Source organism: Heterocephalus glaber, unplaced genomic scaffold (genome assembly GCF_053883595.1).
Source record: "Heterocephalus glaber isolate CG9 unplaced genomic scaffold, H.glaber_assembly_v1.0 deba00001444, whole genome shotgun sequence".
NCBI lineage: Eukaryota > Metazoa > Chordata > Mammalia > Rodentia > Bathyergidae > Heterocephalus > Heterocephalus glaber.
In genome coordinates, this window is record NW_028258297.1 from 26,569,054 (window position 1) to 26,593,715 (window position 24,662).

Genomic DNA, 24,662 nt, shown 5'->3' on the forward strand with positions numbered 1-24,662 from the left:
GGGGTAGGGGAGGGAAAGAAGTTCAACAAGAAGCACCAAAATGCAGAGAGAATGGATCAGTTATGGTTTTTCTGGGGTTTTTTTGGAGACAGGGTCTCACTGTGTAGTTCAGGTTGGCCACGAAGTCACTGTGCAGCCCAGGGTGGCCTTGAACTTGCAGTGGTCCTCCAGGCTCAGCCTCTGAGAGTGTGGGGATTGCAGGCATGGGCCACCATGCCCAGCACCTTTTTTCTGTAATGCAGTGGAGTAACTATGAGTTAAAACACCTATGATATATTTCAAAATCAGTAGAAACAGTAGGAGATTCCCAACACAAGCCGGCATGGTGGCGCAGGCCTGTAATCCCAGCACTCAAGAGGCTGAAGTAGTAGCCCAGGGTCCATAGCAAGTTCAATGTCAGCCTGAACTACACAGCAAGATCCTGATTCAAAAAACAAGAACAATTTCCAACACATTAAACTGAGTGTTTGAAGAGATGGAAATGCTTATTTCCCCTATTTGATTATTATACATTATATACTTGATACATGTATTATCATAATGTACCCCATTACAATGTACAAATATTATGTCTTAATAGTAATAATAACTAGGAATAGAAGACCCTATCTCTCCAATTAGGTTCTAAAATGAGCATGAAGAGACATATCAGGAGTATCTACTTCTGAGTCACATTATCCCAAACTTGCCTATATGACTAGAGTTGCCATGTTACTGACTGGTATCACAGGCCTAGGAGACCCCTATTTCAGCCTCCCTCCACTGCTCATGAATTGTTAAACCAATCTAATTAACTTTTGAAATATTCATCTCCATGTACTTCCATAAAAATCATTTCACTAAATTGCTACTCTAGCCCCTACCTAGTCTTCACATATCCACTCTCGTTTTCTCTAATCTCTCTCTCCACTCAAGCTAGTGTCTATTTTGGAAGTGAGTACACATTAGTATGCTAAACAATAAAACAAAACCCAGCTTAATGTTTTCTCTATGTTTAAAATAAAAGCCAAACTGATATGATTTTGCATAATCTGTCTAATGCTCACTTCTCTTGTGTTGTTCATGCCACTCTGCTAATCTTCATCTTAGTTTCCTACAAGTGTTATATGGTTATTTCTGTCTTTCCTACCTGATACCTAAACAATTCAGTATTGTTTATACTTTCTTCTCTAATTCAATCCAGACTTTTTTTTTTCTTAGAGAAGCCTTCTGTGTCTCCCTGAAAGATCAACATTTCCAGTTAAATGTTGCAGAATCTTGTTTTTCCTATCCATTATTTCTGCCATTAGTAATCATGTATTTGTACAGTTACTTCATTTTTTCTTTCAATGAATCAAATTCTTTCAGTGAATCCACAGATATTTACTAAACTCATACTATATGTCAGGCATCCTTTTGTTACTAGCGCCATACTAGTAAATCTATTTCTCTCTCTGTCTCTATTATCTGTTTCTTCTCTCATCCATTTTTGCACTTAAGACAATTATGAGCAAATCAGTGGTATATGTGTATCAATAAATTAATAAATTTGAGATGTCACTATTTCAATTTATTTTTGAAAAATCATTAATGGAATGAAACTGATCAGAAACAAAGTCTAAAAAGGGCTTTAGTGTGCTTTGGTCAACATTGAAGAGTGTACACCACTAAGTGAGTCGAACCTGTCTTGGTTTGTGTAAGTCCTGCTATGAGGTTTACATGAGCAAAAAATTGTCTAATTCTGCATTTCTCAGAACAGATCACCAGTAGTAAAGGACACAAGATGACACATGACTATATATATATACATATATATATAATTTTTTTTTTTTTTTTTTTTTTTTTTGGTGCCAGGGATCAAACTTGGGTCCTTGCGCTTACGCAGCAGGCAGTGAAACCACTGAACTAAATCCCCGGCCCAACCATATATATTTTTAATGCTGTCATGACTCAATGACTCAATCTAGTTTCATGGCTCTGGAGAGGTAAATATAGCAGAATCTTGGTGCAAATATAAGTATTGGAAAGAAATATTTGATTTCAGAAATGTTTGCTTATTGCTTACAAAAATCTTTTATTTACCAGGCCTTGAAATGAAATGCATTATCTCACCTGAACCAATCAGTACTCTCAGGCCCCTTGTGGGGTGCTAGAGGAAAACAACAACAACAAAATCTTGGTGAAGAGGTTCCTGAGTCTGCAGTTTCCAGTTCTGCCCTAAATGACCAGCTCCTGCCGCTTCGGATTCCCATGGATTGCATTTTTGTGACATGTTCCTGGACTTTCCTTCTCACTGCAAGTATATTTTCTCCTTTCTGTGACACTTACAATTTCTTCACTGCAAGTTTTTTTTTTTGGTACCAGGGATTGAACTCAGGTCCTTGCGCTTGCAAGGCAGGCAGCAGAACTACTGAGGTAAATCCCCGGCCCGACACTGCAACTTTTGAAACATATGATCAATAGAAAATTTGGGGGCACTATCTCTGTTGATAGACATTTTCAATTAAAAACATCAATTGTAATGTATTTTCTTTCTTCAAGATTTCAGAGTTTTGCTTAATTTTAATCTTTTTCTTTCCAGTCTTTGCCGCATGTCTTGAAATCCTAACAAAATTCTTTGGAAAGTTTTAAACTCTGAGTGATAAGTGATTTTCTCCTGATTAATGTCTTGCCAGCTGTGTCACTACGAATTAATATTAAGAAATTCTTCAAACTTTGAATTTTAGATATTTTAGTATTTAGTCTTTCTTGATTATTTACTTTTTTTTTTGATACCAGGGATTGAACTCAGGACCTCGTGCTTGCGAGGAAGGCGGCAGCACCACTGAGCTAAATCCCCGGCAATTATTTACTTTTTTAACAATAATAAGTATATATATAAAAGCATAGAAACAAGGTAATCAGCCAACAGAATCTATGCATAAGTGGAGCACAGTTTTGTTTAAATCCTAAAAGCACAAAAGAGGCTTGTTCACTAGGCATATTAGGAAAACAGTGACAGGCAAATATTAGCTTAGGGCTTTAATCATGAACTGTGTAGTGGTTCCTAGGGAACATTGCTAATAAACACAGCACTTGAGTAGAAAATCATGTCTCATATTGTTCAGTTCCAAGAGGCAAACTGGCACGATGGCGGAGAGAATCTGGAAAGGGAGCTAATTCACTGCTGGTCTAGAACTGTTTTTTTAGTTTTTTATTAAGGACAACACTTTCTTATAAAAATTGATTCAGTGGCTTCAAACTTCATTAGGGTTATTATGTTCCTAAGTTTTCTGTGGTATATTTTCGTATATTTGAGGCTTCAAAGTGTTGAGAGCATGCATCCAGGAAAGATAATGGGAATTTCTATTCAACACAGATTTTTAAATTACCGTTTCATCTGTTTATTACAATACACTTTCTCAAATTATAGAACTTGTACTCTTTATCTCACTCAGTTTTTCCTTTGTAAAGATGAATGAAGAGCCCAGAACTTTTCCTACACTAAATAAGAACTCTACGGTGAAGCACAAAAGAAAAAAAGATATTAAAAATAAACGTAGTTCAAAGGAACTGCCAGTCATCACGAAGGAGCCAAAACACCACAAACACAAAAAGCACACAACCACAGCAGACAATATCACCAGCAAAGGTAAAATATTATATTCAGGAAACAGGAGGGGAATGTTTAAAGTTAAGTACTGAATTGTGTTGTGCATAGGGAGATACAAGAAATAGTCTAAAGTTTTTCTAAGTTTAGGTAGAAAATATACAAGTAAAATTGGAATTTAATGTTGATTATGACAAAGGCCAATGGTCCATGTTATAAATAATTCAAAAGGTAATTTGAATATTTTAGACATTATGTGATTATGCTGGTAATTGATTTAGACTTGACTGAAGAGTAAAATTTGAATAATTATGACAGGTTGGAAATAAATTATCTGGTTACAGAGTCTTAGGAGTCAAAGTGTGGATGAATTAGTAGACACAAGTGCTTAGTGGACTAGGATCAGGCAAGTTGTTCAGGAACACTGAGAATATTATTATGGAAAAGTAAATATGAAGTAAATATATCAGATCAACCTGTGGTATACAGCTCACATTACCATCTTCTATGTCATTATTTCCTGAAAAAAGAAAAGATGAATATACTTCATTCAATTTTGGATGTCAAACTGGCTATTAGCAAAGATAAAGTTAAATCCTAGGTAAAGTTTAATACAGTTAATGCAATGTCAACTTGCAGGTTATGGCTTTTTCTGGACGTTTAAGCCTGACTGTGGGTTTGGCTTTTCCAGACTTAGTGCTCCGGGAAAGAGATGACGGATTACAGGGGGCTGGCAAGCTTTTATTTTTGGTACCGGGGATCGAACTCAGGTCCTTGCACTTGCAAGGCAGGCGGCAGAACCACTGAACTAAATCCCAAGCCCATGGGGAGCTTTTGAAATAGCAGAAGCCAGTTTTACATACTGCTGTCAAAAATAAACCATCAGGGTTTCCTTGGATTATTTTTTCAAAACCATAAACACATTTTAGTCAGCTTGTTCTAAAGTGGTAATGAAATTCTAAGAAAATATTGTACTTCTAAAGAAAAAGATTATAGATTATAATTATATTATGTATCAATTAAGCAATTGCATGTTTATTAAACAAGGTGTTAAAACAGGACAGTCTACATTTTAGAGCTCACCCATGATGCTGTTTTCAGTCTATGTGACTTGTGGTATATAGATTTTCTTTGTATTTCATTTTCTACTTAAATCACATAACAAAAAATTTCCACATTCTGTATGATTTTACGTACTTGAAATTTAAAACAAAATGATTGAGTAGCAACAGAAATAAGGGGAGTGGCTACCTTTTGACACCGGGATGGGGAATGGAAATTCTCCGTGTTGCTGGTTTGTTAAGGTGAGTAAGGTGAATAGGTGTGTTCAAACTGGAAATTCATCCAAACATTTGCTTCTGATATGTGTACATTTCTGAATCCTTACTAGACTTCAAATATTTACTTAGACAGAAACAAAGGAAGCAAAACGTAAGTTGTGTATTGTAGTTATGGTGGGCTGTGAGGATTGTTTCTCTCAAGTATTTTCTTTTACTGAGGATTTTTTTGGCATCGTATTCTATTTCAACACTTTTATTACAGTCTATCTCAGGGACTTCTGTTTGAATTTTCACTTTAGAAATCAACCTTGCTAATTAAGACTATTTGCTTTTTTTTCCCTGAAGTTCTTTTACTGGTACATTTTAGGCATACAATACGTTTACATTTATCTTTGGGTGCTTGTACTTGTACATGATGTATCTTGATTCTTATTTTTTCCCCATTCCCTGTGTGCCCTTCACCCCCTCCACCCTTCCCTATTTACACATCATTTCCATTTTTTTTCTTTTCTCATAATTTTTCCTTTCCCTTCTTTCCTTTTAATTAGAAGTGAAGTAAGTTCCCTAAGGTTCAAAATTCTCATTTTAGTCTCCTTCACTTGTTTTCCAACATTCTTCGAGAACTGCTTAGAGAAATTCTAGAACAATTCCTACAGCCATTTAAAAAAATTGTGTTCTATTTATTCATATACCTTAATTTGAATAGAACTGAAATTTTTATAGAAGACTTTCCAACTATGAACATAATTTGTCCTCTTAAGACTTTATATATCACAGAAAGGGTTGTGTTTTTATCTTGTGGCAAGATTAAAGGCTGTTTCTCAAATTTCTGAATTTGGATCCTCAAACATCTACCGTATGTGACTGCTTTGCCCTACTAGGAACACACAGCTGATACATGCACTAGGAGAGGTCAGGAAAGAACAGCTTGAATTTTGATCAAAAGTTATGACAAGTCATAAATACCCAGCTAGTTTGGCTGGGCATAGGTAGCCTGGGAGATACTTTCGTTCTTCAGAGTTCCATCTTGTTTCATGCTTTGTTCTCTAAAGGCAGGATTTCCACAAAGAAGGGTCACTTTAGAATTCTGGTTTTTTGCCAGAGGGAGAAAAAGATAAAGTAACTGACCTGATAGCAGGAATTCAACTAGCTTAAACCCTAAAGAGATTACAGTAAAAAACAAAACAAAATAAAACTGCAATGAAATGAAAGTGAAGCCTTTGATACATCCCCTGCACAGAAATCTGATTTTTCATTTTCTTTATTTTTGCACATTTCTCATAAGGGAAGTAGTACCATATAAGGGCAGTGGTAAACGTTTGAAAAAGAATTCTTGTGGCAAAAAAACCCCAAAACAACAAAAAAAACCCAAAATAGTTGGCCAAGAATGAAATCATTGTCAAATGTCCCTGGGATTCAAGGTGAAGTTTGAGATTCTAGGTGTGAATGAACACCAGGCTGCTGAGTACCTTCTAGTACTCAGTTCTGGTATTAACTGATTAATTAGGCAAACAATCCATGCAACAAATGAGCTTTTCACTTCCATTATTTTATTATATAAGTTGTGAATTATTCGCACATGTTCTTAACCTATTTTTCTATTAAGGTATTTGTATTTCTCATATTGATTGCTTAGTACTATTTTTATGTTGAGTATTAAACTCTGTTCATAAAATGATCCTGATGCACTAGTTTGCCATGCACCCTTCAGAAGGTATATGTTTTTAGGAAAATCTTATTATTTACTGTAAAAAAATTGGGTAAAAATATTCCATATGCCTGTTAAGAGAATCAAGAAAGAACAAGTATTTGTATGCATTCTTGACTGTAAAATATTCTGTAAACATTCTATTTATTCAGCCTGTCTTCTTGCTCTCATTCTGTCTGCTTTGGTTTTGATTCTCTCTCAGAAGATTCTTCACATCTGCCATGGAGGCTCATTTCTAGTGTACTTGGTGTCATGTTCCTTCTTCTGATGGATGGAACCATCGTAGTGGCTGTTTTTACTGCAAACGGTGAGTAAATATAGTCTTCTAAATTGTTTTCTGCTCTGGAGAATTATTTATTTCATAGAATAAGGTAATCAAAGACTACCCTCACAACAGTTTTACCTTAAAAATGTTTCCTTGCTTGGAGATGTGGCCGAATATTGGAGCATTTGCCTTGCATATACAAAAACTTGGATTCAATTACTAGGACTACCAAATTTTTTAAAATTTTCTATAAAATTGCTAATTTGTTCTTATAGAATACAGCATCTTAGTATTTCATTTTGATGTGCCAATGTGGAGTCAAATGTAATATGATATCAACTTTTTTTTTAGCATCTCCTGAAACATTTCCTACAATCCAGCAAGAAGGTAGGCAATGGTTTTATAGCCTGATTTCTTACACTGATATAGGCAGAAAAGGTATCTATTATTTGTATCAGTTCTACAGACACAGAGGCATTTTAGACAAATTTCTTCCATATGTGCTATAGGTTATAAGACATGATCCTAGATATTAATATGACACAGATATTTATGTGAAACTAACTAGAATATGATATGTCAGAGGAAAGTACATTTTAGAAATACTTGTTAGACCCCATAAGTTTTAGAGGAATAGAACTGATGTGAAAAGAAATTTTGGAAAGGTAGAGTTTACACTGAAAGGGCAAAAAGTGTTAACAAAAGAAAATTAAGCTAATGGTTATGTAACATGAAGATGTTTAAAGCCTCAAAGGCTATTAACCACACTGGAGGTAAGACAATTATGGTTCCCCACTGTGGAAATCAGTATGGAGATGCCTCAAAGAACTAGGACTAAAAGCTGTTCCCCTGCTGGGGATCTTCTCCAAAGAATTAAAAGAATCATACCACAGTGATATATGTGCACCCACGTTCATAGCAGCAGAGTTTGTAATAGCTAAAGCTTGGAAGCATCCCAAATGCCCATCAACTGCAGACTGGATCAAGAAAATGTGGTTTTTTAACAAAATGAAGTACCATTCAGGCATAAAAAATGAGAAATTAGAGACATTTATTGCTAAATGGATGCACATTGAGGCGATACTCTTAAGTGAAATAAATAGGACACATGTGTAAATACAGAATAGTTTCTCTAGCATGAGAAACTGAAAGTGTAAATAAGGACTAAAAGGTATAATGGATAGTGTGAAATAGGAAGAAAAGGGGCAAAGGGGAGGGGAAGTAAGAGAGGTAGGGGAAAGGAAAGAAAGGAATGGAATTAATATGAGAAAATGAAAAAATGGAAATAAAGTCTTTGTAAATAGGGAGGGATGGAGGGATTGAAGGGAGGGCAGGGGAAGGGGGAAAATTAAGAACCAAGAGAGATTATGTAAAGGTGCAAATTTCCAATGATGAATGTCATTATATTGTACACCTAAAATGTACCAATAAAAAAAAAGAAAATTATGGTTCAGCTACTCAGACAAATTATACTTCTCAGACTCCTGTACTACACTGTATAAACAATCTAAATATCATAAAGTATACTGTGCAAAGGCATGTTTTGAACAAGTAATAAAATCAGAGCTGTGAATCTCTTCAGTGCAGTGATGGAGCATGTTTGTCTAGGGCCTCACTGTCAACCTTGTCCCAAGGACTGGGTCTGGTTCAGATGCAGTTGTTATTACTTCTCTATGGAAAAGCTAACTTGGAGCAAGAGTCAACATGTCTGCTTATCTCTAAACGCCAGTCTTGTGAAAATAAACAGAGAGGAAATGGTAAGTTAATAATACCTGAGTGTCATAACGGTATGTGAGTTCTACGAAACTAACTGGATTAAACTGAAGAGTCATTTACATTTGCCCAAGTGCAGCACTAGACAAATGTCTAAAAGATAAAACTAGTTTAAGTTTTGTTTCAGTTTTCACATGCAAAATATAGAATAGGTCTATATATTGTGTAACAAAAGATAGAAATATTTGAAATAAAACTTGGGATTCCCTTCATGAAAAAACGTATAACTGGCAAATTCAGATGGCAACAGTTATTATAAGGAATATTTCAGACAAAGAGAAAAGAACCTGGTATGGCCCAGCACCAAAGTGGTATAGTATTTGTGGTCCAAAATCTAATACCATTGTGTGGTCAGTTTATCAGAATATACAGCACTATGTGAGAAGTCGGTATGAGGGGAATCTTAGCTCCAAAGAGTGCATCAAAATCAGATTAAAGTACCCACTGTGTGAATTCCCCGATACAGGAGATTATTTTAATTATGCACATAAGAAGAAAGTCACTGGATATAAATTAATCTCCAAGAAATCTATGAGGGATTTATTTCTTTTAAATGCTCACTCCTTTCTGCCCCTAATCAGCACTATCTTGTTACTTGGATTTCTTTTCTTTTTTTTTTTTGGTATCAGGGATCGAACTCGGGTCCTTGTGCTTGCAAGGCAAGCAACAGAACCACTGAGCTAAATCCCTGGCCCGACTTGGATTTATTTTCTATATCTCCCATTAACATATGTTTTTCATTACATCACCAGCATCTAAAATAGTCCTGCACTGTTGAACATACTAATGATTTTGTGGGCTGAAGGAATCAAAGTACACATATAACGTTGAATTATTTAAAAGTACTTCCATGCACTTGTTGAAAACATAATAATGAAAACTTTATATTTACACATACTTTCTTACTTCCAGAATTTCTTCTCCTTGAAATCTTTCTTCTGGACTGGAATTTACTATAAGAAAATTAAAAATCAATGGTATTGGGAAAATAATTCAGTTCTACCCTGGGATATGTAAGTACCTACCTGACATATTTACTGCATTTGCTCAAAGAAACACGAATGAACACTACCTAGGACATAGTTTCAAGGACAACTGGGAAACATGAGAAAGAGACAGTAATTTAAATTCAATCCCATATACAGAAATACAGACTGTAGAAGTTGATCACATTACTTAATTTCTTCATCTGCTCTCTCCTGAGACTTTTGTTTACAAACCACACTGGTTTTCTAACACTGCCATAACGAATTACAACAGACGGAGTTGTTGCTTTGTTTTGTTTTTGTTTTTGTTTTGGTACCGGGGATCGAACTTGGGAGCTTGCGCTTTCGAGGCAGGTGGCAGAACCACTGAGCTAAATGCTTGGCCCCTACAACAGATGGAGTGGTGCAAACAAAATCATTTTTTCTCATAGTTGTGAGAGTTAGAGGTCTAAGAACAAGATGTGAGCAAGACGGTGTCTTCCGGGCCCTCTGTCCTTGGCAGGCACACTACAACCATATTTCATCTTCATCTTCCTATGACCCTAGCCATATTGGATTGAGCTCATCCTAATGACCTCACTTTAACTCATTACTTTTTTAAAAACTGTATCCCCAAATCCTTTCTGAGATACTGAAGATAAAGATGTGAACATATGAATTTTTAGGGGACACAGTTCAATCTATAATACTCTTCCCTCTGGCTCCTTAAACTTATATTTTTCACATGAAAAAAATATTCACATCATCCCAGTAACTCCATTCTTAGTCCATTCATCATCCATTGTAAGCCCCCAATCTCATTGAACTCCCTTCTAAGTCAGATGTGGGTAAAACTTGAATTCTAACCCATCCTGACACCACATTCTTCTCCAGCTGAGTCTGTGAAGCCAAACAGATTATTTGCTTCCAAGACAGGAGATGGGAAAAACATGGGACATATATTCCCATTGCAAGAGGAAGAATCAGAAAGAACCTAGGCACCATGAGTCCTAAGCAAGCTGAAACTTACTGGGGCCAAATGCACCGGATTTTAAGCCTGCAGGATAATCCTCTTCACTTCAGTGTTCCACCCTCTGAGCCTACCACAGCAGAGGCCTCGCATCCCGCTCCTGTGGTGGCCTGTCCTGCTGCCTGGGGAGATGGTCTTGGCCTCTGGAACTGAGGTCCCATTACGTGGAACAAAGAGGAGGCTCCCTGCATGTGGGTCCTGGTTGGCAGTTACAGCCCCAGCACCCTCGGAACTCCTAGGTCATTTTCCCAAAGGACAGCGTATGTCTCCCTTGATCTGTCCTGTAGAATACCAGATATCTGACAGCCCTATCTATTTCATCTTATTGACTCGGTCTCTTTCAGTCCAATCTGGTGGTATTTCTGCTTGTATTCAATTCTCCAAAACCCCAACGTTCTTCTAAGCAATTCATAAAGGTTTCAGCTACAAAATGGAAGGTTCTGCACAAGTTTTCCTGTGCCTCTTTGTTCCTGGCCTCTGCTGAGATGGGTCATTGGATCTAGGGGTCACCCTCAGAATCCTTTGAGTAACAGTTTTCTAGCCATGTCCTTGATGTTCGTTCCAGACATGTTTCCTCATTTTGTCATATGGATAGTTTGAGGAGATCTCAAATTTTCACTTCTGGGTCCCACTTGTAAAACAGTTTCTTCTTTAATTTGTCTTTCTTGTGAAAAATTTAATATGCAAAGAAGAAGAAACCAGCCCAGGAAATATTGAGGCTAGATATCACCTCAGCTAAATGTTGAAGTTTCTCACAAGTTTTACTTCCTATAAAATACTAAAACATAATCAGCCAAATTCCTTGCCTCTTTATAACCAGTATTGCTTTTCCTCATGTCAGATGGCACACAGTATTTCTCATTTCCATCATAGAACTTTCCAGAAGCACCTGTAATACCTATATCTCTACCAATATTTTCCTAAGGGCAATCTTTGGTTTTTTTCCTAATGGGCATTTCAAAAACTCTTACAGCCTGTCCCGATGATCTGTTCCCCAAATCTTGCAGATCTTTAGTTATTTTAGGTTCCATGCTCCTCATTCCAAAACTATTCATACTCAAGGCTTTCTATAAGTAGTACACAAAGCAGGTGACTTAAACAACAGAAATTGACTTCAGAAGCTAGAAATCCAAGATCAAAGCTTTGTAAAGTTTGTTTTTCTTCTGAGGCCTCTCTTTGTCTAATGAATGGTTCTCTTCTTCCTGTATTTTCACATGGTCTTTGCTCTGTACCTGTGTATGTCCACATGTTCTCTTGTAGGGTATCAGCTATATTAGATCGCCTTATTGTAATTACCTCATTTTGACTTACCTCTTTAAATATTTTGTCATATTTTGAGGTACTGGGCATTTGTGGAGCACACTTGCCATGTATAACACAGGCCACAGTTTAAAGCCTATCAATAACCACATTATTCTATGAGTTCTAACTTCTAGTTTTGGATATAATACTAGGTCCTTCTGGTTTTTGACATTATTCTCATTATAAACCTAAAGATGGTGGTGCCTAACCATATTTTGACCCCACTGGATAATTTTAACTAGAATTATTATTCACAGGGGATTTTTGTTGTTGTTTTGCAGTGCCAAAGGTCTAACCCTGGACTTAATTCATTCAAGGCAAGTGGTCTATGACTGTGCTACACTCTGCCCTACTCAAAGATTTTTTATTTTTCTTACTTATTTTACTATGTCTCTTTACCTTTATAACCATGATAACTGATATGGTTTCCTTTTAGACTATTTTTAATTGAAATTTTAATTAATATTTAAGATTCTGTTAGCTATTACTAACTTTTCAATTTAATAACACTTTACCTATCTGTGCCATCAAGTGATAGAAATTTAGTGAAATCATATTAAATTACATAAATGTTATGTTTTTCAAAATGCCTATATAAAATAAAAGTTCTCTATTGTCTTTAGGACTTGACAACTGTTAGATTTCTTCTGTATTTCATTTTATCTTTCTAGGCCTGAACTGCAACAAGCCTGCTTATCTTACAGATCAAAAGAACTATATATAGCTGAACACTGTGAAATTACTCAAAACTACATTTGTAAGAATCATTTTATTTATCCTATGAAATCACAAGAGAGAAGAAAATAAAATTTTTCTCACCCTATGCCTTGGTCACTTTCCTGTTTTATGAATAAAACAATATAAATTTATACTTCTAGCTTAATCTTATAAAACCAATAGCCTTAAGTATACTAAAATTTTGTTGTGAAGATATTGTTTGATTTACATAAATTTTCATGAACTAAGATGTCCCAGTATTTAAGAAAATATAATTTTTTAGAGACATTACAATAAATGATTTCGGAATGAAACAATGGGATAAAGCCAGTGAGGGAAGGTTAGATCTTTGGGTATTAAAGAGCCTGTGCTGTGAAAGTTTACACTATTGTCACTGCTCCTCAAACATTTTTTGAGTGTATTCTACAGTGTTATCAAAACATATTGTTAAGCAACAACACACAGAGATATTACACGGAAGAAAAAGATTAGCATAACCCCCATAAAAATAGAATGACTTCCTAAGTTTGGAAGCTAGTGTTCAGCTTGATTACCATGCAAACATCCAACTTCTCCTGCAATCCAGTTAACATGAGACACCTAACCAGAGACCTGGGGGCAAGCGAGATTGAAGCAAGAAGGCTTTCATTTAAAATCTCAGTTGTCAAATGTTCATTTTAAAAAATTGTCTCTTTCATAGTATCTTTAAAAGGCCAGAAATAAAGCATGTCTGTTTTAATTCAACAATTTCAAAAGTTTGAGAGTTACTAACACAATAATGATTTTAAGCAGAGATTTGATTTTCCTTGGTCCCCTCCACTCCTGTAAGCACTTTACCCGTGTACCTGTTGTCCTCTCTCTGAGTTGTTTTCGCAGCAGGGAACGCAGGCTGTGGAGGGGGAACGCAGGCCGTGGAGGGAACGGGGATTGGTAGTACCAGCCTCTGTGAGGCCCTCCTACCATGATTTCCTGAAAGCTCCTGGATTTAGCCCAGTTTACTGTTTGGTTCCCCTTACTACCTCCCTCTGGCAGAAAACCCAGACTGTCGGACTTGTTGAGGGAAACACTGCTGCTTGGACATCTGCCATGCTGCTGGTACAAGTAAGGAGCCTTTAAGCCTACAAGTGAATGGGGCAACCCAGCAGCCCTCACCCCGCAAGCTAGTTGGGGGCAGCAATGACTGCAGGTGCAGAGAAAGAAATAAAAGCCTCTAGTGTGGATGCAGTGCAGAAATGGACTACGTACCACTGACTGGCCCCACTTAGCTGGAAAGGTGGGGCAGGGCCAGCATTCATGAAGCACCTCAAATACCAGGGGCTCCAGGTGCAACTTGCTACAGCTCCCCAATACCTCATGGATTCCAATATTATGGGTCCTGGAAAGGAATTTTACCAATCCAACACCTCAATGTGAGGCTAGCTTTAGACTCATTTTTCTTTTCTTCTTTATTCCTTTTTATTCTTTTTCTCTTATTTACTTTTGTCTTATGTTTGCTTATTTTTTATTAATGACTCAAGTTTGTCTTTTTTATGGCTGAGTAGTATTTCATTGTTATAAATATCACAGGGTAACAATTGTGGATTAGCCACATGTGCCCTAAATGTAATCACATGCATCCTTATAAGAGATCAGTACAGAGCTATTTGACTCGAGAAGAGTGGGAGACAACCTAGCAGGGAAACTGGAATTGGAGTGATGCGATCAGAAGACAATGCTGGCAGCCACAAGATTAAGGAGTAAATTAAAGAGTAAATTCTTCCCTGAACCTACAGAAGGTATTAGCCTTTGATATCACCTCTATATGATTCATTTTAGACTTCTAGCCTTTGAAAGTATTAATGAATAAATTCCTTTTGTTTTGATCCACTACATTTGTGATTATTTGTTATAGCAGCAATAGCAAAGAAAGACCCAATGCAAAAAGACTTTCTGCTGTGATACAGAGTTTGAATAGAGGATATGGGACAGTGGTGGTAATAATCTTAACCAGACAGTAAACTAGTGCGTATTCACTGCTGATTTGATCGGAGCTCTAGGTGGAGACAGAGAGGGAGAGAGAGACAGAAATAGAGCGAGAGAGACAGAGACAGAGAGGGAGGGAGAGAACTTTCCTCATTATTCTGTCCTTCATTCTTCTTTCTCTACCTTTCTTAGAACACATAGCCAGGCTTGTCAAGGTTGGGGTAAAGTAACAATAATAATAATTCTTATAATTATGACAAGGAAATAGAAATCAAGCATAGCTTGTGTTAAGTTGAAGATGAATAGAGAGAAACTGTAACTTTAATAAATTTAACTAATTTCCTTTATTGTACTGAACTGGAGATTTAAGTTGCTGAAGTGATGTGGTTATGATAGAAAATGTCTTGAAGTTTTGATTTATCTGAGAATTGGCCATGTTATTGGAAACTGGAAGCATGGCAAATCTACATTTCAGGTTAGGAGGACACTGAAAAAGATTAAATTCAATATAGTTGGCATATTCTTATAGTGCCTTGCTGACTTTTCCTGACTCTAAATTTACAGAATCTTTAACCAAATTATTATAATTGTTCTGGCTATAGGAATAGGAATTTTGGAAATCCTATAGTTACTGTCACATCATAGGTCTTTTTCATTTTTGTTTATTAAAAATATCAATAACCTGTATTCTCTTCTAGTTTCAATCTTCCTAGATTACCTGGTATTCTTACTGAGTATCACATTCTATGAGTTTTTAATGTCATTTTAAAGTAATTTAAAAATAAAATATTTGACTTCTTTAAAATTATCTACAATCTTGGTAAATCTCAGTATTATATAATCATAAAATTTTTATAGGAGTGTACTCAATAAAATATGCTTAATATAAAATTTACATGAAAGAACATATTTAAGATAGTGAGTCATCTTAGATTTTGAACTCCACTGGGTCCTATGCAGGAATTTTGTTTTTGTTACCTGAAATTAGAACTTTCCTGGCCATGTGGAATGATGTGGTACAAATTTAGAAAAGATGCTTAAAGGGCTACACCCCATGGAAGTGACATTTCTGTGGTCCGAAATGAAAAGAAGGAGAAAACCTCAAGAACATTTCAGTGAGGATTTGCAGCAGTAGTGCAAATGCGTAGGATGTGAGATGACTTGGCATGTTTAATGATAAGAAGGGACAGTGGGCAGAGAGGAGCAAACAGGGAAAAGAGTACGAAGTGAGGCCAGGAGAATAGTTAGGGAAGGAAGGGTGTGGCAAATATTTCATATTTTATTGAAGTAGGTTGGTTGTTTACGAGGGTTTGGACAGCAAAACAAAGCACATGGCATATCACTAAATAAAGGTCATGTAGTACATTACTGTATTTATGAAGTAAGTAGAGAATCCAAAAAGTCAGAGGGTAAGGCAGAGGGTGGATGGAAGTGAGCCAGGCAGACAGCTGGCAGCAGGGCTGAAAGAAGCAAGGAAGCAGGTGGGTTTGGCAGAGCTCTCGGTGACCTGGGCCTAAGGAAGACGGTGCATGGTGAGCGTTGGGTAGGAGTTACAGCTGCACAGCATGTGCCCCATGGCAGGAGATACAGATGGAAGCAGGGGGAGAGAAGGGAAGCCACTCAGCTTCTCCCCTTCCTGACTTCCAAAGCTCAACCCACGGCTCCCATCAATGAACCTTAACAGACACTGTTAGGTTGGGGAAATGGTAAAATGCATTTTGCAGGAATACAAGTAGAACAGAGAAAGACAGGGAGGGCAAAGATGAAAATGACTGATATCTTGGAAGATGCCAACTCCATCAAGGCATAGAATGGAAGTATTTTAGGAGCAGTGCTTCTCGTACCCCATCAGCAGAATTATCAACACACTATTTAGTGAAGAGATACATTCAACTTAGCTTGTCCAGTCTCCGCAGCAGCCTCATTACTGTAGCATATTATCAATATGGAACCACTTGTAGAAGGGTCAGTAAAGGGAAGGAAGGAATTTGGAGGATGTCTCATAAAGAAAGAACTGAGAATAATTTATTTAATATAATAGCATGAAGATATGCCTCTCATAGCTTATTCACAATAACAAAATCCACACATCTATAGATCAAGAAAGTTCGTGTGCTTGATTCCCAAACATGAACTAAGCTAATGATGGTTTTTACATTTCCATGTTGTGGAGGAAATATTAATGTGCATGGTTTTCAGGTGAGCCACATATTACACTGGTAGTTTAATTCATATCTATGTATTAAATACTGGTAAAATATAAAAACTTTTGAAACTGAACAGTTTTCTCCAGAAGGATTTTAAATAAGGAACTATGCACCTGCACATTAGACTTAATTTAACTTTAAGTTTTGCCCCTTTAAAGATATGGTGAGAAAACATTGTGTGTAAATGGAAAATCACCGATATATTTTTGCTTCATTTCTCCTTTTTTGCAGACTTTGTTGGATATCATCTGCGTCTCATGCTAGCTATATTTATGACCCTATGTTAGAATAACATTTCCTCATTGGACACACGATGTTTGATTTAATCATTCCACAGTGTAGGCTTATACAGTAACATCACATTGCACCCATAATATAGATAATCATCTGTCAATTAAAAATAAAATAGTCAATGAGATAACGTAATGTTTGAAAAATACAAACAACTTTATTTCTGTCTGTAAAATGAGGTCTTAGTTTTTTATTGTATTCATGCTGCAAGTGACATTTAATGACTTCCAAGTGATTGCTAAGAATAGTTGATTCTTTTTTATACATCTTGCAAAAATCAAGGCTTCTTTATTGACTTCTTTTTTTTCATTTTATAGATTTATTTATTTATTTATTTTTTGCTTAAATTCTTTTCTTGGTACATTTCAGGTATACAATACATTTATAATCATCATTGGGTGCTTGTACATGTACATGATGTATCTTGGTTCTTATTTTTTCCCCATTCCCTGTGCGCCCTTCACCCCTCCACCCTTCCCTATTTACATACTTCGTTTCCATTTTTTTTCTTTTCTCATAATTTTTCCTCTTTATTGACTTCTAATTTAAATATTTTTGCTACACGTCAGGTTTCTTTTCACCTGATGTGAACTGTTTTAATTTGTGTTTTGAGAACTTTATGTTTTATCCACTATTCCATGGTGATAAGGTTCAACAGGAACTCAGGGGAAGAGATCTGTAATTCCTCTCTTTACAAGTTCTCTATATTTATAATCATATGTGGATAAATAGAATTCGTGACAGTTGTCCTTACAACATTATGAAAGCCCTTTCTACAACAATATAAGGGTTGCTTCCAGTATCAAGAACCATAATTATTTTTGCCATGGTATTCTCTACTATTTTCTTCCCAGCAGTGTAAGGGCTGTTTCGTTTGCATCTTTGCCTATTGTTTCCATCCACAAAATATACCACTGTCTAACCACTCTGTGAGAAGAACACTCCAAGTAAGAAAGATATGAAAAATATGAATAGTATTTATAGTCTGATCAATGGTTTATGGTTCTCACATTATATTTCTGTGTTTGACTTTTTATTATTCTTTGAAATCTGTAAATATTGTCACAGTTCTGAATTTAGTGCTGTTTTCTGTGGTCAGGCTTGCAGAATAACACAGATAATGCAGTTAGTGATAGTGATCGGCCACATCCACACGGGCAAACTTAACTTTTGGTCTCTTTCCCTGATGATGCTGTCTTTTGGTCCTTGGTCAGATAAATGGCTTTGATTAAAGCTTCTGAAATAGCATCTTGTTCATCAGACATGGTGCTCCCTCTGCCCATTACCCTCCATTTCATCCCTGAGATCTTATGCTCACCTCAAGGGTCGTGTTCCTGCGCACTGTTATTCAAGTGGCAGCAACTGTGTGGTCGAGACATTCTGTAGAGTACAGTGTGGTGTGTTGCCTATGCCTTTCACACCCACAAAGTGTACTGAGCTGATGAAAATAGTAGGCCAGGGTCGTAGCAGAATCCAGAAATTTCCATTTAATCTGCAAGCTTACTGTAGATAATGATGACTATCCTCTGGGTCCCAGTATCTATAGACAGACAGACAGATATACACACACATGTGCACACGCACACATTTGAGCACTAGTAAAGTGTTTAATATGTTATATGTTTATACATTAAACCATGCTCACAATACATTTCTAGTAAACTTTTCAGTTTTACATTTTACAGATGATGGGAATGAATCTTAAAGGGGTTATTGAACCTACTCACATTTAAAGATCAAAGAAAAACAAAAGCAAATATTTGTAACTACTGTCTCATATACTGTCTCATACTGTCTTCATTTTTAACAGGATGAAGAAGAGGAGAAAACTCTTACCTGGTAAGGATTGAATATATATATATATATATATATATTTTTTTTTTTTTTCCAGAAAAGTTCTTTAGTTTGAACTTTAGCTTTTTTTTCCATTGAGTTTTTCAGTACATTTTAGGTATACAGTACAGTCACATTCATCGTTGGGATCTTGTACCTTTACATGACGTATTTTGGTTCTTGTTTTTCCCCATTCCCCTGCCCTCCCTTCACCCCCTCCACCCTTCCCTATTTACAAAGACGTTGTTTCCATTTTTTCCTTTTCTCATATTTTTTCTTTTCCCTTCTTTCCTTCCCCTACCCCTCTCACTTCCCCTATTCCTTTAGACCTTTTCTTCCTATTTCACATTATGAGTAGATATTTTGAATGCTAAATAGTTTACATTTTAATTTTTTTTTTTTTTAGCTTTGTGCTATGATTTTTCTAGAACTATTGTGTGCTTTGCTTTCCTTTGGTTACCTTATCAATGTCATAGTTTTTACCCTACTGAGGCAGATATGTTGATTATTATTTCTGTGTATTTTTAAGTGTCATTCAGGTTTTATAAATCTTATCACTTGGCTCACTCACCCACTCCTTCAGATATTCACTATACCTTTGGTATAGAAAGCTGTATAAGTCAGTCTAATATAAATGGTCCACTTGTCCCACCTGCTGCATTGATCTCTATCATCCAGAAATGTCTACAGTATGTAGAGGCAGAAGTTAGTATAAATAAGGATGGTACCTTGTTTGATGGTCGGCCCATAGAATCTTTGTCCCTGAGAGATGCCATAATGCCTGATGTAATACAAACAGGACAACAAGTTTACAGGGATAAGCTTGTACAGCTGCTGCAGCTGCAGCCAACCAACAAGATCTGAAAAAAATGGAGAGAACACAGCAAATGGGGAGGAGAATGGAGGGCATACTGTAGCAAATAATCATAGTGATATGATAGAAGTAGATGGGGATGTTGAAATCCCTCCTAATAAAGCAGTTGTGATACGGGGCCATGAAGCTGAAGTTGTCATCTGTGCCTGGAACCCCGTTAGTGATCTCTTGGCATCAGGATCAGGAGACTCAACAGCAAAAATATGGAAGCTTAGTGAAAACCGCACTGGTGGTTCCACACAGTTAGTACTTAGACATTGCATATGAGAAGGAGGACAAGATGTTCCAAGTAACAAGGATGTAACATCTCTAGATTGGAATAGTGAAGATGCACTTCTAGCTGTTTCATGTGATGAATTTGCCAGAATATGGACTAAAGATGGTAATCTTGCTAGCCCGTTAGGGCAATATGAAGGCCCTATATTTGCATTAAAATGGAATAAGAAAGGAAATTTCACCCTAAGTGCTGGAGTAGATAAGACTACAGTTATTTGAGATGCACATACTGGTGAAGCCAAGCAACAGTTTCCTTTTCATTCAGCACCAGCCCTGGATGTTGAGCCACAGAGCAACAATATCTTCGTTTCCTGTAGTACAGATATGTGCATTCACGTACAGATTAGGACAAGACCGACCTATTAAAACTTTCCAGGGACTTACGAATGGAGTTAATGCTATCAAAGGGGACCTAACTGGAAATCTCCTGGCCTCCTGTTCTGATGACATGACTTTGAAGATATGGAGTATGAAACAAGGCAATTGTGTCCATGACTTGCAAGCACATAGTAAAGAAACAATTTAATCACCAGATAATGACAATGGACCCTTGTATTTAAACATTTTTGCCTAAAGGCCAAGAAAGAGGCTCAGTGCCATTTCACTAATACTTGTGAAACGACTTGAGTTTTCAGCTTCAAGAACAGACCAATTTGCCAACTTTGGCATGGTATTTCAGAGGGGACCCTAAAGCCCCACCCCCAGCAGCTTACCACAGAGAATCTATTTGCAGCACTTCTGGAGGTGACAAGTCACAGCGGTAGCTGACCTCTTTGAAGCTCTTTCATGAGATTCGTACACCTCATTTCAGTCCCATGTGACATATTCATCTGATGTGTGCACTAACTTGTTAACTTAGGGAAGATATGCAGGAAGGGCTAAAGTCAAGAAATGTTGAAACCAGTGAAATGTTGTCTTCACTCAGACTTTCGTCTTCTTATTCTAAACAATCAAGGAAAAAGCCAAAGTTTCATTTAAATGTATATCACCAATTATGTCAGCATTGTTTGAATTCTGATTGTGTAGATATCACCATTTTGTAAAATAAATATTAGGCAGTGTTCAGCGCTTAGAAAGATCTGTAAGGGATAATCAAAACATACAGTGAATAAATAAATTAAAAGTTATTATAGTAAAAGATACATTGCCATTCATCCTTCTCAAAATACTCTCCCTTGCTTTGAATACACTTATTCCATCATTCTTGCCATTTTCTGAGGCAGTTCTGGAAGTGGTCTTTCGAGAGTGTCTTTACAACTTGTAATCTAAATATAGTGCTGCTGGGCCGGGGAATTAGCTCAGTGGTGCTGCCGCCTGCCTCGCAAGTGCAAGGTCTCAAGTTTGATCCCTGATACCAAAAAATAAAAAAATTAAAAAAATATATAGTGCCCCTTCTGAGTGCCATCCAAGAGAATGACAAACTTGTAAAAACATTAGGGTGTTTCCTCATCCATCTTACTTATCAGATCTGGTGCTGTGTTACTTCTGGTTCTTCTCCCAAGTCAAAAATAACCATGAAAAGTAAATGTTTTGAATTGGGTCAGGACATCAAGAAAGCCAAGACAGTGCAGCAATTAAAGGCTCAAAAGAGGACTTCCAGAACTGCCTCTGAAAGTAGCAAGAACAAAGGTGTGCTTCAAGAGAAGGAAGTATTTTGAGGGGGATTAATAGGAATGTGTCTTTCACTGTAATAAGGTTTTTAAAAATTTAAACATTCACCATATTTTTCAACTACACTTCATACCCTCAGCCCAAACTTGCACATTGTAATTTTTTTTCATTTGAGCCTGATTAAGCTATTCCTGAACTAGATGCATAATCGGTCTTTGTTTTGGTTTTATTATTTATCTCTTTATTTCTTTTAGTGGAAAGCAGGTGTCTTGGTTTCTTTTCTTTGATGTAGGTGTAAAGGGGAAACATTCTTCTGTAGTGTCTCTGGTTCCCTTGAGTAAATTTGTAACTGCCAGTTAAAATCGAAACTGCAAATGATCCACATTGGTAAAACCAAGGCTGTGTCCAAACTCAACATATAACAGCAAAGAAATCAGATAACTTATCAGGGATCAGACTGAAATACTGTGTTGAATAAGAACTGAAACTTAGGGTTTCATTGTGTACCCAGGCTGGGAAGCCTTTTGAGTGCAGAGTTTGTTTGGAATAAAGATGGGGAGGAGAGTGTTCATGATTCTGGCAAAAGGGGAAATCACAATGTTCAGAATTGCTATGCTTTAGGGTCAATGTTGCTGAACTATACTAAGTCCTGAGAATCATTTTATCCTTCTGGATGGCCGTGTGTGAGATACCAGCAAGGCTTTGGGTTCTAAGAGGAGGAAAGAAAAGCCTGCAGATACAGAAATTTAGATAGAAGTTAAGCAAATTCACCAACTATCCCAAGGGATATGGGAGGATCAGGGATAACCTCTGCTATAAGTAGAAATGAGTGGAGATACCATGACATGAAACCATTTAAATTTCTAGGTGCGAAAAGGAATTGAAGAATCAACTAGGGTTGGTGGTTCAGAGAATAAAAGTGAGAATTAAATAATCTGTGTGTGTGTGTGTGTGTGTGTGTGTGTATGACTTGTTTGTATTCAGTCATCTCATTTGTGTTATGTTCTTGAATCAAGCACACCTTTAATGGATTTTTTTGCTTCTGAATCAGTGAGCTGACATGACAAGAAAAATGACAGTGTTTAATGCAACTTTCTCCAAGCATGGTGCTGAAAACTAAGAAAGGTGGTTCTGTTTGTGTTGGAGGGATAGTAGAAGCCCACTTCACTTCGGTCACAAATTAGTAAAATCATAAACTCCTTTTCGAGTAAAGGGAATTTTATATGAGGCAAAAAATGAGTAATATCAGGTAGCTTTCTGCTGGTTCAGTGTTGTCTGACACAAAGGCTGAGAAATATATTTCAAGTAAGGAAAGAATCATGTAGATGCTTCTTCTCTCAATTAGGATTTGCATAATATCCGAATGGAGGAATTTTACAATTACATTCTCTGGAATGATTCAGATTTCAGCAGTTGTGAACGTTCCACTAAAGCAGCTCTGTGCACAGAATGCAAATTAAAGACATAGATGACTTTTGATTCCATGGAAATAGACATGAAACCAGTTCTTATTTTTTGTTTCTGTTTTACTTTTTGGTTGAAAATCTATCTTTATTAAGAAAATTTTATCTAGTAGTATAATGCTTAAAAAGAGATAAGAGAAGACATAATATTCTCATTTGGGGTCTGCTCTAATTTGGGCATGAATGGTGACTTATATTTCCATATATCAAACTGTAAATCAAGGTTCTGCTCTCACGACCCCTTTTCTGGTTTATCTGCTTCACATTTTAAATTCTCACTAATAAGATTACTCTTCTGAGAATAAAAAAGGAAACTGGAGTATCCATATAGTATCTGAAAAAGACAGACCAGAAAGCAATTATAATTAGCATATTAGCAAATATGAGGATTACACAGCAGCTGGCGTCATGCTCAACGAACTTTAAAGGAACATGCAGTCTGAGAGAAGCTTGGGTTAATGTTAATGAGGCAAGGGAGTGTCAGTTTAGGGCTGCAAAAGTAGTGTGAGCAGGTGTGTGTGTGTACGTGAGTGTGTGTATGTCAGTGCGTGTGTGTTGCCTGTACATGTGTGTGTCTGTAGAACTGTAGTGGAAAGCCATACTTGTTTTGCCTTTTTGTGATTTGCCTGCCAGGACTGGGTTAATGACCCAGGTGTCAAAACCACAGAATGAGATATGGAAGTAGCCTATATTAAAGAAAAGAAATTAAAATCTACAAATATTTAGATATAGATGTGAGTTTGATTTGAAATATATGGCATATATACTCTGGGGAAAGACTGCCGGGATTTCAAACTTGTGTAACTGTAGGCAAGTCATTTAGCTCTACTGTGCCTCAGCTGTCAGACAGGCAAAATGGGGCTATATTTATGTCTTCATTACCAACCCATTTACAGAAGTAAATAAGCTAGCATCTACTAGTGCTTTAAATTGTTTTCAGCACAAGGTAAATAATAAATGTTTATTTGTAGCTATGTAAAATTCTGTGTGGTATATTGTTATACTAAGTAAATTTACTTTTGGTTTGTTCATCTTTCTCCATTGATTTTTAAAAATAACTGTGATATTCAGAAGTCAATAAACAAATTTCCTCCCACCATCTTTAGTTCCGGGCAAAGTGTTTGTATTACAGTGAGAACTTCCTGTATTGTGATGTCCTAGAACATCTTAGAAGCTTGTGATTTTACTGCTTCTTACATTCTACATATGCATCTCACCAATAAAGGATTCAAGTATATTATTTAAATACACAATTTTTCTTTCTCTTTTTATTTTTAATTTCTTCATCTTTAGCCTCCTGCTCAGCTCTATGACTCAGGATCAGAATTCTTAGATAACTACACACTGTGACTTCTCTGCCAGATTTGGAATATCGCTTCTCATGGCAGGTATGTGCAGCCCATTCATAACACTAAATAATAAAAAATAACTAGAAAATATATTTCAAGGGTGAGCTAACTACAGGGCAGTGCTTTAAGAAAGATGAAGACATAATTTAAAATAGATATTTTTATGTTTCCCATGCATCAACAATTTT

General features: G+C 36.5%; 2 protein-coding genes and 1 pseudogene across 3 annotated transcripts in view; all 3 read left to right on the forward strand.

Annotated features, from left to right (window-relative positions):
• On the forward strand, positions 1-24,513 carry LOC110349333 (killer cell lectin-like receptor subfamily E member 1). 2 transcript variants are annotated; one of them, XM_087214109.1, is made up of 10 exons: positions 1-2,274; positions 3,433-3,610; positions 6,759-6,863; positions 7,173-7,208; positions 8,430-8,578; positions 9,507-9,607; positions 12,173-12,208; positions 12,563-12,648; positions 18,879-18,907; positions 24,419-24,513. In XM_087214109.1, coding segments are annotated over exons 1-9 (738 nt in total). In that variant the 5' UTR covers positions 1-2,229; the 3' UTR covers positions 18,881-18,907; positions 24,419-24,513. The 2 variants fall into 2 exon arrangements, with proteins under 2 accessions (XP_087070235.1, XP_087070234.1); XM_087214108.1 differs by lacking the exons at positions 18,879-18,907; positions 24,419-24,513 and having other exon boundaries at positions 12,563-12,717.
• Positions 18,880-24,419, forward strand: LOC147827518 (F-box-like/WD repeat-containing protein TBL1XR1 pseudogene; annotated as a pseudogene).
• LOC101711887 (natural killer cells antigen CD94) overlaps positions 24,419-24,662 on the forward strand; it is a 7,438-nt gene continuing 7,194 nt past the window's right edge. Inside the window, exon 1 of the mRNA XM_087214110.1 lies at positions 24,419-24,513. Within this exon, the coding sequence (XP_087070236.1) occupies positions 24,507-24,513 (7 nt within the window). The 5' untranslated portion in view covers positions 24,419-24,506. The remainder of the gene's footprint in view (positions 24,514-24,662) is intronic.

Bases quoted from the DNA above. Each gene is read 5' to 3' on its own strand.
- LOC110349333 (XM_087214108.1), top strand. From the start codon at position 2,230: ATGGATTGCATTTTTGTGACATGTTCCTGGACTTTCCTTCTCACT. The intron at 2,275-3,432 runs GCAAGTATATTT...TCCTTTGTAAAG, and splicing joins CCTGGACTTTCCTTCTCACT to ATGAATGAAGAGCCCAGAAC. The intron at 3,611-6,758 runs GTAAAATATTAT...ATTCTCTCTCAG, and splicing joins AGACAATATCACCAGCAAAG to AAGATTCTTCACATCTGCCA.